Here is a 13,947-nt window from a genome sequence, read left to right on the forward strand (position 1 = left end):
AGCCACAGATGTAAAGGAAAACCAGAAAAATGTGGTTTCATGGAACTGAAGAGAGGAAACTGAACCGAAGTGAAATTGGAGCGAGCAGACGTTTTATAACTCTTTTCAAAAAAGACTGCAAAAGGTGCCAAGAAGCGAGGCAGTGATAGAGAGGATGTGAAGTCTGGAAAGGTGTGTGTATGAAAGAGAGGGAGATACTGTAACAAATGAGTAGGGATGAGGCAGCGAAGCATCGGTTTTCAGCTGGGTGACCCCGCTCCCCGGGAGACGTTTTTGGTTGCCAGAACTAGGAGTGAAGAAGGGTACTACCGGAACCTAGTGAGTAGAGGCTGGGGATGCTGCTAAACATTTGGCAAGTACAGGACAGCGCCCCACAACAAAGAATTATCTGGCCCAACATGTCAGCAGTGTCAAAAGTTGAGAAACCCTGTTGCAGAGCATAGGGGATACGGAAGAGAGAATGACTAACCAAAGAAGCAAAGTCTTTGGTAAAGTGAGAACATTCATGGAGGAGGAAGACTTTTCTGGTTCTCTTAACCTACTGACCCTGATTAGAGCATGAACCTGGAAGGAGCTTCAGGCATTACTTATTTGAAAAGTGTATTGAAATACAACATTCCAATTTCTCCCATCAACGTGAACGACAATGTGCATGCCTTAAATCATTATTTACCCTGTGACTATTCTATATAGATAAACCATTTATCTTTCGGGATACCATCAAGGTTTAAAATGTGGGTACTTCTTTTTTTTTTCTAAGTTCCATATATGTATGGCAATCACGTCCATTAAAAGGTTAATAGATATAAATGATCAGAGTGCATATACTAGTGTAATTTTATTTTGTAAAATCTCCTATGTACCATTTAGAAATGAGTTACAAATCATCTGTATTTTAACAGTTCATAGGGATACCATGTGAAAAGGAAGCCTCCAAAAGCACCAGTTTAAGATGCCAAGTAACACTGCTATAAAAGGATAAAATGAGTTAACAGTGATTATAAAAATGGGGCTGTAACTATCTTTGGTTACAAAGTGAAATATATTTCAAAGCCACAGTGAACTTGATCATATAAATTTCACTTTGTATCATAAACAGGAAAAGACTATTTACTGACATGTATTAAGTGAAACGTACTAAGAGGAGTTTAATCACAAATTCTGCCTTCAAATAAGAGACAGTCACTCATTTAAACATTTTCTGAGCACCTACTATGTGCTGATAATAGGCACATAAGGATATAACAATGAACTAGGTAAACATCATTTTTGCTTTTAAATTACTTAGGGACAAGCTGATAAATAGGCAGTTACAATGTAGAGGAAGCACAGATTAGTGAAGATGAACTCTAGAGCCAAACTGTCTAGGTTTGGATCTAGATCTGCCATTTATAAGCTTTGCAATCTTGGTCAAATTGTTTATCTTTTCTGTATCTGATGATAATATTTAAAAGTATTTACCTTATGGGGCTGTTGATAAAGTTACATCTGAGATAAGAACTAAGACTGACAATAAGTGTGAACTTTTTTCTTGGTGAAGGTAATGGTGGGGAGGGGTTGGGATGCCAAAATAATGCTCTAAAAGGCAGAGAGGAGGCTTCCCTGGTGGCGCAGTGGTTGAGAGTCCACCTGCCGATGCAGGGGACACAGGTTCGTGCCCCGGTCCGGGAAGATCCCACATGCCACGGAGTGGCTGGGCCTGTGAGCCATGGCCGCTGAGTCTGCGCGTCCGGAGCCTGTGCTCCGCAACGGGAGAGGCCACAACAGTGAGAGGCCCGCATATCATAAAAAAAATAAATAAATAAATAAAATAAATTTAAAAAATGCCTGAGGGACTTCCCAAGGTGGTCCAGCGGTTAAGACTCCGGGTTAAGACTCCGCGCTCCCAATGCAGGGGGCCCAGGTTTGATCCCTGGTCAGGGAACTAGATCCCACATGACGCAACTAAAGATCCAGTGTGCTGCAACTAAAGATCCCACGTGCCACAAGGAAGGCCCGGTGCAGCCAAATATATTTTTAAAAAAATAAAAAATAAAATAATCTCTGCTTAAAAAAAAAAAAAAGGAATGCCTGAGCATCTATGCTCAGAACACTATATTGTGTTTTCACATAGATTACCTTAATTAATCAAAGAACCCTAAAGAGGGTGATACTGTTCATTTTACAGACGTGGAAACTAAGGTACCAAGGGAACAAACAACTAGACTTCAAAACAAGAAGGCTGTTCTTCATAGACAAATTTGTCTTTTCATACTCATCCCAACAGATGATTTTACAATTTCTAATGTGTACTGTATTCCTCCTTACCTTGTTTTAAAAATAACTACAAATTACTATGTCAAAGTTTTATTTGGCTGAAGGCAACAAATGGAGAGGTACACCAAGTTGGGAATTTTAACTCTCCTTCCCTATCCCCTTCCTCCCTTGTCAGACTTCATAATTAAGGCTATAGTGAGATTTCTCTGTCATAAGCTATTACTAACATTCACTACAAACTCATCTAGTTCTGCCTCAAAGCTTTTTTCCTAACCAGAAAATTCTCATGTCTAGTCTCAAGCAAGCAAGAAATATTTTGGGAAAGTCTGAAGACAAGCACAATTAGTTCTTTTTTTTTTTTTTTTTTTTTTTGCGTTACGCGGGCCTTTCACTGTTGTGGCCTCTCCCGTTGCGGAGCACAGGCTCCGGACGCGCAGGCTCAGCGGCCATGGCTCACGGGCCCAGCCGCTCCGCGGCATGTGGGATCCTCCTGGACCGGGTCACGAACCCGCGTCCCCAGCATCGGCAGGCGGACTCCCAACCACTGCACCACCAGGGAAGCCCGCACAATTAATTCTTATGAAGCATGTTATGGAATTTTTCTCTAAAGAACAACTCAAAAGTAAATTCCAGATAAAACAAATTAAATAAGTATAATTTCAGAATATAGGGAAAAAAGACACTATACTTGAAATTCTGGCATTCAGTCTCCCCCTAAAGAAGGAAGGAAACTGCACACTAACAACACAATTCATTATTGCTCCTTCCATGATTCCTGCTTTAAGTAGGTAAGAGTGTTCATAAAATTTAAGGAATTGTAGCCAGAAGAGACTGTCAAACTTTTTATCTAAGTGAATATTTTTAGAAAACAATTAAGGACAAGCAAAGAACACTTTGCATGCCTGGCCTAATTGATTTTTCCATCTCACTTTAGTTTTAAACTCAATAACATACCTCATATTTATTAAAAATTTGTTTACAAAGCACTTACTCATGTTATTATTTCATCCTAACAACTCACTGAGTATCTATAGTTTACCAGACGCTGTGCTACATCCTACAGGCTTTGGCTCAAAGTACAAAGAGTTACGTGGAAGAGTTAGACACACAAGCAACTGATGATAATAAAGTAAATAAGGACTGGAAGAAAGGTCCAAAGTACTAAGGGAGTGAGTGTATGATTACTGGTAAAACTAACTTTTGAACGGGTCTTGAAAAATAAAGATGACTGTAAGAATCAGACTTCTGATGGCAAATAACCCCAAAGAATTGGCTTAAACAACAGGAATTTATTCACAAGGAGAAATCCCACGGTAGGGAAAGCCCCAGGCCCAGCACAATACGTGTCTAAAATAATGTTGTCATGCACCTACATTCATTCTACCTCTCTGTTCTGCCAACCTCAGGGCATGTTTCATCATCCCCTGTGGTCACAAGACAGCTGCCAGTGGTGACTGAGGCCGCATGTTCTCTTGCTCACAAACAATAGGGGAAAAAATCCTCTCCCCCAGAAATAGAATGTCTCTTTCCTTTCAATCTAACTGGGACAAATAATAATTTACAGGGAAATGCCTTGAGCTGATTGGCTTAGAGTAATCAAAATATACCACTGAAATGGGTGATGAGTCATCTTCTCAGAGTCTCCTGGATGGCAAAGAACAGGAGAACTCCAAGTACTGGGATAACACATGAAAAACAGAAGTAGAAGGAACAAGAAACAGCTTAGTATGACTAGAGTAATGGGAAATATAACGTTAGACACAGTCTACAAACTGTTGTGAGTTTGGACTTTATCCAATAGACAATGGGAAGTCAACACAAGTTTTTTAGGTAGGGAAGTAACATCCTCCAATTGCATTTTTTAAAAAGTGTGGTAGCAATATAGAGAACAGCCAGAGAAGGAGAGGAAAAGTGGGAGAACAAATGGCAGAGACTCCACTGGTAGGCTGTTCAATAAATAGTCCAGACTAGTAAGTGGTAACAGGGAGGGAAAGAATGGAATAAAAAAGACAAGGTGGCAAAGCTGCTATGTAAAACACTGTGTGTGTGTTTTCCCTCTTACAGATGAGGAAAAATTAAGCCTCAGACAGGTAAAATGGATTGCTTAAGATTGCAAAACTATAAATAGTAATCAGAATCTGAATGGAGGTTTGATTCCCAGTCCAGTGTTCTAATACATCACAACTATGTCTAAAAACTCCAACAATGCTCAAAAAAGCAGATTTTTTGAATCTTGTGATTTAAAGGATGTTCTGTGTATTGAATTAAAGTGATTTCCGTTTATTCCAACTCTAACATAATGTTCATTATATGGATTTAATGTCAATTTATAAAACTTAGTACATTATATGTTTTTGAAGCTTCTACATTATTTGAGATAGTAAGGATGCTGTGAAAGACTCAACCTGTAATGTCAAATTTAGACTGCCAAAAATTTAAAAATTAAAAGAACTGAAGCTTGCATAAAAATTTTTGAACTTGTTTTGTAAATAAACTAGGTACTGAATGTTTGAATTTCATTATAAATCTGAAGTTAGTAGGTACATGAAAAGTTTCCTTTAAATTATGCTTCCCTTTGAAATTTCAGATTCTGATAACCAACTTCCATTAGCATCAACTTAAAAAGAAAAATGCTGTCTCATCTTAAAAAAGATAATTGTTTTAGAAAAAGTCACTTGCCTGTTTTATTTTAGAGTGGAGAAGCCTGATTTTGTTTTATTTCCACTGTACCAAGATTGGGTTAAGAGGGAAGGTGGTTTAAAATAGAATAAACACTTTCTATAAAAATTATAAACAATATATGTTTTAGCTTATTGGGTTAAATCTTAGTCTTCTGCTTTTAAATTCAATTAATAACTTCAGTGAGCACCTATGTGCCTGGCACTGTGCTAGATGCTGGGAATACAGCTGGAAGCAAAACAGTACTATAGTTACTCAGGCATATATTTGTATGATTACTTGATTAGTGTCAGTCTTCCCCACTGAATAACTACAGCACTATTTTTTCAGCCAGAACATAACTGCAAAAGTACAAAGATGATGCTTAAAAAAAAACACTTGACAAAAACATTCCACCAATGACACAAGAATTTTCTTTCACCAGGTAGAAACTCAGCACCCATAACTGAATTTTTTTCTTAAAACATACCTGCTAAAACACTCAACAAACCAGGAATATAAGGAAACTAGCTCAACATAATAAAGGTTATGTATGGAAAATCCACAGCTAACATCATACTATGGTCAAAGACTGAAAGCGTTCCCTCTAAGATGAGGAACAAGACAAGGATGTGCATTTTCACCATTTCTATTCAATACAGTACTGGAAGTCCTAGCCAGAGCAATTAGGCAAGAAAAAGAAAGAAAAGTCATTCAAACTGGAAAAGAAGACATAAAATTATCTTTGTTAGAAAACAACCTTACCTTATATGTAGAAAATTCTAAAGATTACACACACACACACACACACACACACACACCCCATTAGAATAAATGAATTCAGTAAAGTTGCAGGATACAAAATCAACACACAAAAATGAGTTGTGTTTATACACTAACAATGAACAATCCACAAAGGAAATTAAGAAATCAATCACGTTTACAACAGTACCAAAAAGAATAAAATACTCAGGAGTAAACGTAACCAAGGAGATGAAAGACTTTTACACTGAAAACTACAAAATGTTGTGGGAAGAAATTAAACACAAATAAATGGAAAGACATCTGGTGTTTACGGACTGGAAGACCAGAAGAGATGTCAACACTACTCCAAACAATCTACAGATTCAGTGCAACCCTTATCAACAAAATCCTAACGACATTGTTTGCAGAAATAGAAAAATCTATCCTAAAATTCATATGGAATCTCAAGGGACCCCAAATAGCCAAAACAATTTGGAAAAAGAACAATGCTGGAGGCCTCACACTTCTGATTTCAAAACTACTATAAAGCTAGAGTAATCAAAACAGTACCGTGACAGCACAAAGACAGACTTACAGACCAATGGAACAGTACAGATTTCAGAAATAAACCCTCGAATGTATGATCAAGTGATTTTCAACAAAGATGGGCAGACCATTCAATGGAAAAAACATAGTCTTTTCAACAAATGGCATTGGAAAAACTGGATATCCACATGCAAAGACCTAAACATAAGAGTTTTTTGAGGGGAAAACTCTTAGAAGATTTTTAAAGGGGGAAAGCTTCATGACACTGGATTTGGCAATAATTTCTCAGATGTAACACCAAAAGTATAAGCAACAAAAGAAAACCTAGATCAGCTGGACTTCATTAAAATTAAAAACTTACCAAAAAAAACCTTTTGTGCATCAAAATACACTCGACAGAGTGAAAAGGCAATGCACGGAATGGCAAAAATATTTGCAAATCATCTATCTGATAAGGGATTGGTATCCAGAATACATAAAGAGCTCCTACAACTCAACAACAACAAAAAAAAACAACTAAATTAAAAAATAGGCAAAGAACTTAAATAGATTATTTCTCCAAAGAAGATATACAAAAGGCTGATAAGCTTTAGAGATACTAACATCACTAATCTTTAGAGAAATGCAAGTGAAAACCACAATGAGATATCACTTCACGCCCATTAGGATGGCTGTTGTCAAAATAATAAAAACAACAGTGTTGGTGAGGATGTAGAGAAACTGGAATCCGGATGCATGCTGGTGGGAATGTAAAATTTTCTGGATATATACCCAAATGAAATGAAAGCAGGGACTCAAACAGATATGAGCACACCTATGTTCATGGCAACATTATTCCAAAGGCCAAAAAGTGGAAGCATATGAAGTATCAACTGACAGATAAATGGATGAACAAAATGCAGTAAATACATACAATGGAATATGATTCAGCCTTAAAAATGAAGGAAATTCTGACAAATGCTACAACATGGATGAACATTATGCTAAGTGAAATAAGCCAGTCACAAGAGGACAAACATTGTATGATTCTACTTACATGAAATACATAGAGTTATCAAATTCGTAGAGACAGAAAGCAGCATAGTGGTTGTCAGGGGTTAAGAGTAAAGGGAAGTGGGGAGTTAGTGTCTACAGGGTATAGAGTTTCAGCTGCAGAAGATGAATGGAGTTCTAGAGATGGATGGTGATAATGGTTGCACAACAATGTGAATACACTTAATGCCACAGAACTGTACACTTAAAACTGGTTAAAATGGCAAATTTTATGTTATGTATATTTTACCACAATAAAAACAGCAACAAAAAAAATGATACCTGCTATGAATCTTTCCTAATGACTCTATCTTAGTGTAGGATCTCATCTCTTCATACCCAGGTAACTGCAATAGCTACTACTGTCCCTGGTTCATTCCACTCTCTCTTCATTCTAACTCAACCAACAGATCACTGACAGGTGCGTCTTGGCAGTTTTATCATATTAATGTGTGGCCTCCAAACTTTCAAAGGCTCCCCATACCTTGCACAAGAGGATAAAAATCCAAATCTCCTCAATCCAGTACTCAAACCCTTCTACAAACATATCCTTTCAACTGTCTAATGTCTTCCCAAGGAAATTCAGTTGTCAGCTCATCCTAGTTTCCCTCTCTATTCCCCTCCCCCAAAGCTAATCTCCACATTACACTCTTGCTTTTCCCTCACAAAGTAACTGCTCCAATCTCTCTGTAAATCTAAACCCTCACAGAAGCTAGCTCAAGTCCCAAGTGTTCCAGGAAGTTATTTAGACTCCTGAGGCCTCATTCATCTCCCTCTAACCAGAACTCGTACAGCATTCTTTGTATTGACAGATTGTTTTCTAGACTCATAGGGGTACATCTTATCTTTTCTGAGGGCAAAGTCTACATATTTCACTTGTTTCTTTCTCCTGTAGCACCTAGTATTGCAAAATACAAAGCAGATCTTCAATAATCACCCGTGTAACTAAACACAAGGTACAACTCTGGTGTGTGAGTTTCAATGACTAGAATATGAAATCAGAAGCATTTGACATGACTATTTCTGAAGGTTAACCTGTGACACACAACACAGAAAACTGCTGTGACTCAAGTGGCTATGTGGAAACCAGGTGGTACAACCTGGCAAATACAACACAGGTGTTTTAAATCCTAAAGTTAGAGCCTGATACAAAGAACCTGTTTAAATGCTGGTGATGAGGGACAAAACAACATAGTAGTTAAGTTTTGTGGGACAGAATACTGGTTTTACTGAATGCATGCATAAATAAGCAATGCTATAATTGGACAGAAATACAGTCAGTCGCAGACCTATGAAAACTCTAAATGAAATGTCAGTTGGTTTTTGTTAAATTCAGGTCAGGGAAAAAAATCTTCATCAGTTACTTGTGGTAACTGACAGCAACTGTCAAGAATCAGTGAGGCGCTCTCTCTGATTTTTTCCTTTCAACTACATTGTACAAAGACCCAGGAATGAGGATGGTGGTGAAGAATGCAATCAATGAAGAATACGAGGCTCAGGAGTGTAGTGAAAGAGCTCTCTAAATAGGGCGGAGAGAGGCCTAGATCCTAGTTTTGGTCCAATCCCTGGCCAGCTGCAGAACCCACAGAGAGTCACTCATCTCCCTGGGCCTAGTTTCCCAGTTCTAAAACAAGTCACATCAGATCGCTAAAGGTTTTTCTGACTTCAAAATTCCAGGACAAGTTTAATCACAGCTGCCATTAACATGTATGATTCTTGCAATTTCAAATCTTTCTTCCACATTTCCGGGAGAAAGTAATTGATTTCAGCAATCTAAAAGAAATGGATGCTATTCAGAGACAAAAGATTCTGCTACTTGAAACAACGATGTAATTCTGCAGAAATGCCTATTTCCTCATTACAGTAAGATGTTTTAGCAGAGGAGACAGTTCTCTGGTAAAAACCAAGACTGCTTCTGCGAATTAGGCCTAATCCGGAGTACTTGTTATCTGTGCTGGTAATGTGAAGAGTTGCTACTGTAGTTCAAAGCAGAAACAACACTCAGGGCTTCCTCCCCCCAAACGGTGAGAAAGTTCTCATCTTCGGGGTAAGGCTAATAAACAGCTGTGCAAATGGTGAGACAATGAAAAATGCACGCTTTTAGCCTTTCAAGTACTCCAAGCACAGGATCCTTTACCAAAGACTCCGTTTTTGTCTCTCTCCCAACCTGTCAAAGCGCAATTCCAGTTTGATCCCGAAACAGTAACTTACCCGGACAATCTAACTTCTCCCCCCGGGGAGCAGCCGTACACAGGCCTGCACTCCTCGACCCCTGAATCTGGACGGCAGCTCTCACGCCCACCCCGGGGCGGTCGCAGCCCCGCAGCCGGGTAAACACGCGCCCGAGTCTCGGGAGCGGTTTCCCGGCGTCCTGGGAGCGACGAGTCCCGCCCCTCGTAGCCCTGAGACTGGAGCCGGCCGGGCCGCTCTCCCCGCCCCAAGCGCCACACCTCGCGCCTCTGCCCCCGGGACGGCGGCGCACTAACCAGCCCGCCCCGCGGAGCGCACCGGGACCAGTCAGTCTGCCACCGCCGCCTCAGCCCCAGACGGACCAGTGACCCTTCCCCGGCCCCGGCCCCGCGCCCCCCGCGGCGGCCGGGCCCCAGCCCTGCGCCCCCACGGCCCCCGCACAGCCCCTTCCTCGTCGGGACGCCCAGCACCGCGCCGGTAACAGCCTCGGCTCACAGCCTCAGAGACATCGAGGGACACTCACCCCGGAGGCTCCTCCCGCCGCTGCTGCTGCTGCCGCCGCTGGGACCGCGGCCGTCGCCCCCGCCGCCGCCGCCGCCTGCACCGCCGTCCGCACCGGCGCCAGCGCCCCCGGCCATCCTCCTCCTGCCGTCGCCGCCGCCACCTCCCGTCTCCGCTCCTGTCAGTGGCTCAGGCTCCGGGGCTTCTCCAGGTTTCCCTCGCCGCCATTTTGACGCCTAGAGCGAGCAGGAGGGGCTCGGCTCGGCGCAGGCCTGGGGCGCCTGCGCGGCTCTGCGGAGCCGGCCCGAGCCCCCGCCCGTCCCCGCCGCCGCCGCTCCCGGGGTCACGTGGGCCGGCGGCGGCGCGCGCGCCCTGGCTGGCCGGGGAGGCGCGTTCACGGAACCCGGGAACGGTTGGAGCCGAGTGCGCGCGCATTATTCCCGCTCTCCGGTCGGAGTCTGAAGCTGGTTGCAGCATCTTGCTTATTCCGGGGAATTGTGGCAAATCGTTAAATCTGTCAGAGCGGAATATAATAACTACGTTACCGCACGACCAGTTCTACCAATTCATGTTTCCATTCGGCGGCCGGCATCATGATCTATCGCTCACGACGCATCTTCCGTAAAGCGAAGACTGCGCTTCCACAGAGAAGTCCTTTTTGACAGTCTTGGCGTTTTCTTGGCAGTTTATCTTAAGCGCTGTCTGTATGGTACTTTTACAGACACCACCTTGCTAGTTGTATAGTGGATTTGTTTTTTTTTTCATCAGGCACCGAAAAGTTTTCCTCAGCAAGATACCCCCATAAACGTGGGATAAGGTTTGATGAAAACACAGTCGCCGCGTGGGAGAGCCAAATCGCTCTCCCTAGATGCCCCTTGTCTGGGAGTTTGCAGTAAGTTCAGCGATGCACTAACAAAAACACTTATGTTTATGGAGCACCTTACAGTTCGCAAAACACTGGTAAATGCATGGCTTCCTTTGAACACCAAAACCGCCCTTTGAGGTAGTCAGGACAGGTATTATCGCCCTTTTACAGCTAAGGAAATAAGGCTCAAAAATACTAAGTCGTTTGCCCCGGGGCGCACATGCAGCATTAGTAAGTAGGCAAGACAAGACTAGAACCCAGACATTCTGACCCTGGTCATCTCACAGTTCTATGACAGGCCCTAGCAATACATCCTGTATTTGTCCTCTGGGAATTTATTTAAAACCCCCTTTAAAGTATTTGCATTTTCAATCTCTCCCCACCCTTTGAGAAACAAGTTTTCCAAGTCATGCTACCAAGTCTTTTTGTTGCTCTCAAACCATCTCTAAGCTTAAAAGAATAAGAGCAATTGTCAATTTTGTGACGTGTTTTTAACCATCTCTTGGTCCTTTATTATTTTATACGTTTTGCATTTGGTTGGAAGATTTAAGGTTTTTTAACATCCTTAAATGGAAGTATTTTATCTCTTTGAATATGATCGTTACTTTTCTCTGGACTTTCTTCAGATTTGATGTATCTTTCTTGTGCTCATTCATCACCTCCTTACTTCCTTGGAAAGATTATTTCTTTCCAATTTGTGTTATTTCATTTCCCCCCCTTTCACCCCACGCATCTCTCCCCAACCCCAATCTTCGAAGGTTTGGAGATTGTAGCAGAGATTGTAGTATTCCCTTGTCCAAAAAAAAGGTCCCTTCGAGCTGGTAAGGGTCTCTTCAACTGATCACACGTGTGGACCGGAGACAAGAAGTGCGTGGAAAAGTGAAAAAATGCAAGGGAAATAGGCCCATCTAGTTGGAGCAAAGGTTTGGCTCTGTGTGCCCACCTCCAATTCCCCTATACTGTTATACGTCCCCTAAATGCACAATTGAATCTTATCTAAATTCAAGGCACCTACCATTATTACTATTATTTTGCCTTTGTCTTCAGCTAAATACTGCATTAACTGAAAGAGCTCTTATATGCAAACTAAAAATTCCGTCGTCCAAACCACCTCTTGATAATTTATTAAACATGAAATAAGATCAGTCCCCACTAATTACACTTTCTCATTTATTCCTAACCTTCATTGCTTGATTTTGATTCTGTTTCCTAGACACAATATAACAAACAAAATTAAAACAATACCAACAATATCATTCTAAAATCCGAGGGTAACACCATTTTTTTAAAAGCTTTTGATGTGTACATCTATCAAAGACTTTTTGAAAAGCCAAATAATGTCTGCTGGTTTCACTTTGTCCTTTTGTCCATCTGCACACTAGGAGAACTCTAGTATGCTAGTTCGGTAAGATTTATCTTTACAGAAATCATGCGTAAGTGTTCCATGATTTTTTTCCACCCTATAAGTCATCTACTATGTGTTTTCTTATCATACCACTTAGGTGTACTTACTAGATACTGAATTAACTTGGTTTACATATCATATGTCAGAGTTTACATTTGTCTATTTCAGTTCAGTCCTACACACATTTTTTTTTTAAAGCATCCAATACCATGTGCCAAGCACAATGCTAGATGCTCAGGGTAAAAAATAAATGATTCTTTGCCCTCGAGGAGCTTAGACTCCAATAGGAAGACAGACTAAAAAATAATTTTTTTTAAAAAGTGCTAAGACAGTATTCAGGAGCAGTGAAGAGTATGGGTTCTAGAGTCAGACAGATCTGGGTGGGCATGTGACACAAGCCAGCCAATGAGAATCTATTCTGGAAATTTCTGGCAGGCTCTCCTAGGAGATGTTTCTTCTTAATCTATTTCTCTGGAATTATGACCTTAAAGGACAATGTAAAGTGTCTTCCTTAGCTATAAGGAGAAAGACATGAGCAATAGGAGAGAATGGGGACCACAAGCAGAAAGAAACAGAAATTGAGAAAAATGGAAGCCCTGACATCATTTGAACTCCTGGGCAGAGCTGTGCCCTAAACCAGTCCATCCTTGGTCTTTTAGTTTTTATGAACCATTAAGTTGCCTAACTCCCCTTTTTTCATCTTAAACTAGTTGGAGGTGGATAAAAGCAGTACATTTCTGTCACTTGCAATCAAGTGTTCTGTTCTTCCACTCCCTGCTCCCTCCATCAGTGAATGTCACCCCATTTTCTGTTACTCCAATCTGATCCTTCATTTTTCTACCATATGTAATGATCCACCAAAGCCTCTCCACAGGCTCATCTTTCTGGAAATAAATATAGAAGCTGAGTTTTTGAAATCATGAAGAAAAGGAAAATTCTATTTCCTCCATATCAGCATTCTAAGAGAAGTATTATCATACTTACTTTATTTGTGTAAAGCTCTGCAGCTAGTAAAGGATAGTGCTGAGGTCTGACCTTTGATCTATTGGCTCCAACTGACAATCTCTCTTCACTCCAGCATAACAGAAATCCATTGAAGAATATCTGGATGTGCCTCAGGAGAGGAAGAGGAATGTCGGATTTAAAAATGAAAAAGAGATGTAAGAAAACTAAAACTTTTCATCGCTTACAATTTTTTTTTTGAAGAAAGACTATTAAAAAAATAATGTACAAATTTAAAAGAGTGAACTTGGAACACCAAGATTATCTTCTGAACTGCAGAAGGGCAATTCTTTCTCAGGATTCTTTGTAATAATGGATGGCAGCTTCTGTTGGATCTTATATTAGCATAGTGCTTTCAATTCAAAAGTGTGTTACTGGGCTTCCCTGGTGGCGCAGTGGTTGAGAGTCCGCCTGCCAATGCAGGGGACACAGGTTCGTGCCCCGGTCCGGGAAGATCCCACATGCCGCGGAGCAGCTGGGCCCGTGAGCCATGGCCACTGAGCCTGCGCATCTGGAGCCTGTGCTCCGCAACAGGAGAGGCCACAACAGTGAGAGGCCCGCGTACCGCAAAAAAAAAAAAAAAAAAGTGTGTTACTGATGTTACCAGTTGCGTAACTCTCTGTTTTTCCCACCTTTGCAGCTCTCTGCTCTTGCCGCTTTCTTATCTTGAGTTTCTCTTTGAGGTCATGCAATTGTAAAGATAGACACAAACAGACCCAGAGAGAGGCACTGCATTCCTCAAAGACCT

General features: G+C 41.2%; 2 protein-coding genes across 4 annotated transcripts in view; one reads left to right on the forward strand and one right to left on the reverse strand.

Moving 5' to 3' along the window:
- BTBD7 (BTB domain containing 7) overlaps nt 1–10,038 on the reverse strand; it is an 81,126-nt gene extending 71,088 nt beyond the window's left edge. For 2 of the 3 annotated variants that reach the window (XM_081229125.1, XM_081229127.1), the window contains exon 1: nt 9,950–10,038. The gene's annotated coding sequence lies outside the window, so the exon portion shown is untranslated. Of the gene's footprint in view, nt 1–9,447; nt 9,551–9,949 lie in introns of those variants that run through there. The other variant, XM_081229126.1, reaches the window with a different exon arrangement.
- On the forward strand, nt 217–13,570 carry LOC308614113 (uncharacterized protein; the record flags this gene model as incomplete). The annotated part of the gene is made up of 5 exons (XM_081228306.1): nt 217–318; nt 9,424–9,566; nt 9,651–9,879; nt 9,911–10,887; nt 13,276–13,570. 4 exons carry the CDS (start codon nt 217–219, stop codon nt 10,550–10,552), a joined length of 1,116 nt encoding a protein of 371 aa, XP_081084432.1. The 3' UTR covers nt 10,553–10,887; nt 13,276–13,570.
- Nucleotides 13,571–13,947: the final 377 nt, after the last annotated feature.

Source organism: Mesoplodon bidens (genome assembly GCF_964165515.1).
Source record: "Mesoplodon bidens genome assembly, chromosome: 3".
Lineage (NCBI taxonomy): Eukaryota > Metazoa > Chordata > Mammalia > Artiodactyla > Ziphiidae > Mesoplodon > Mesoplodon bidens.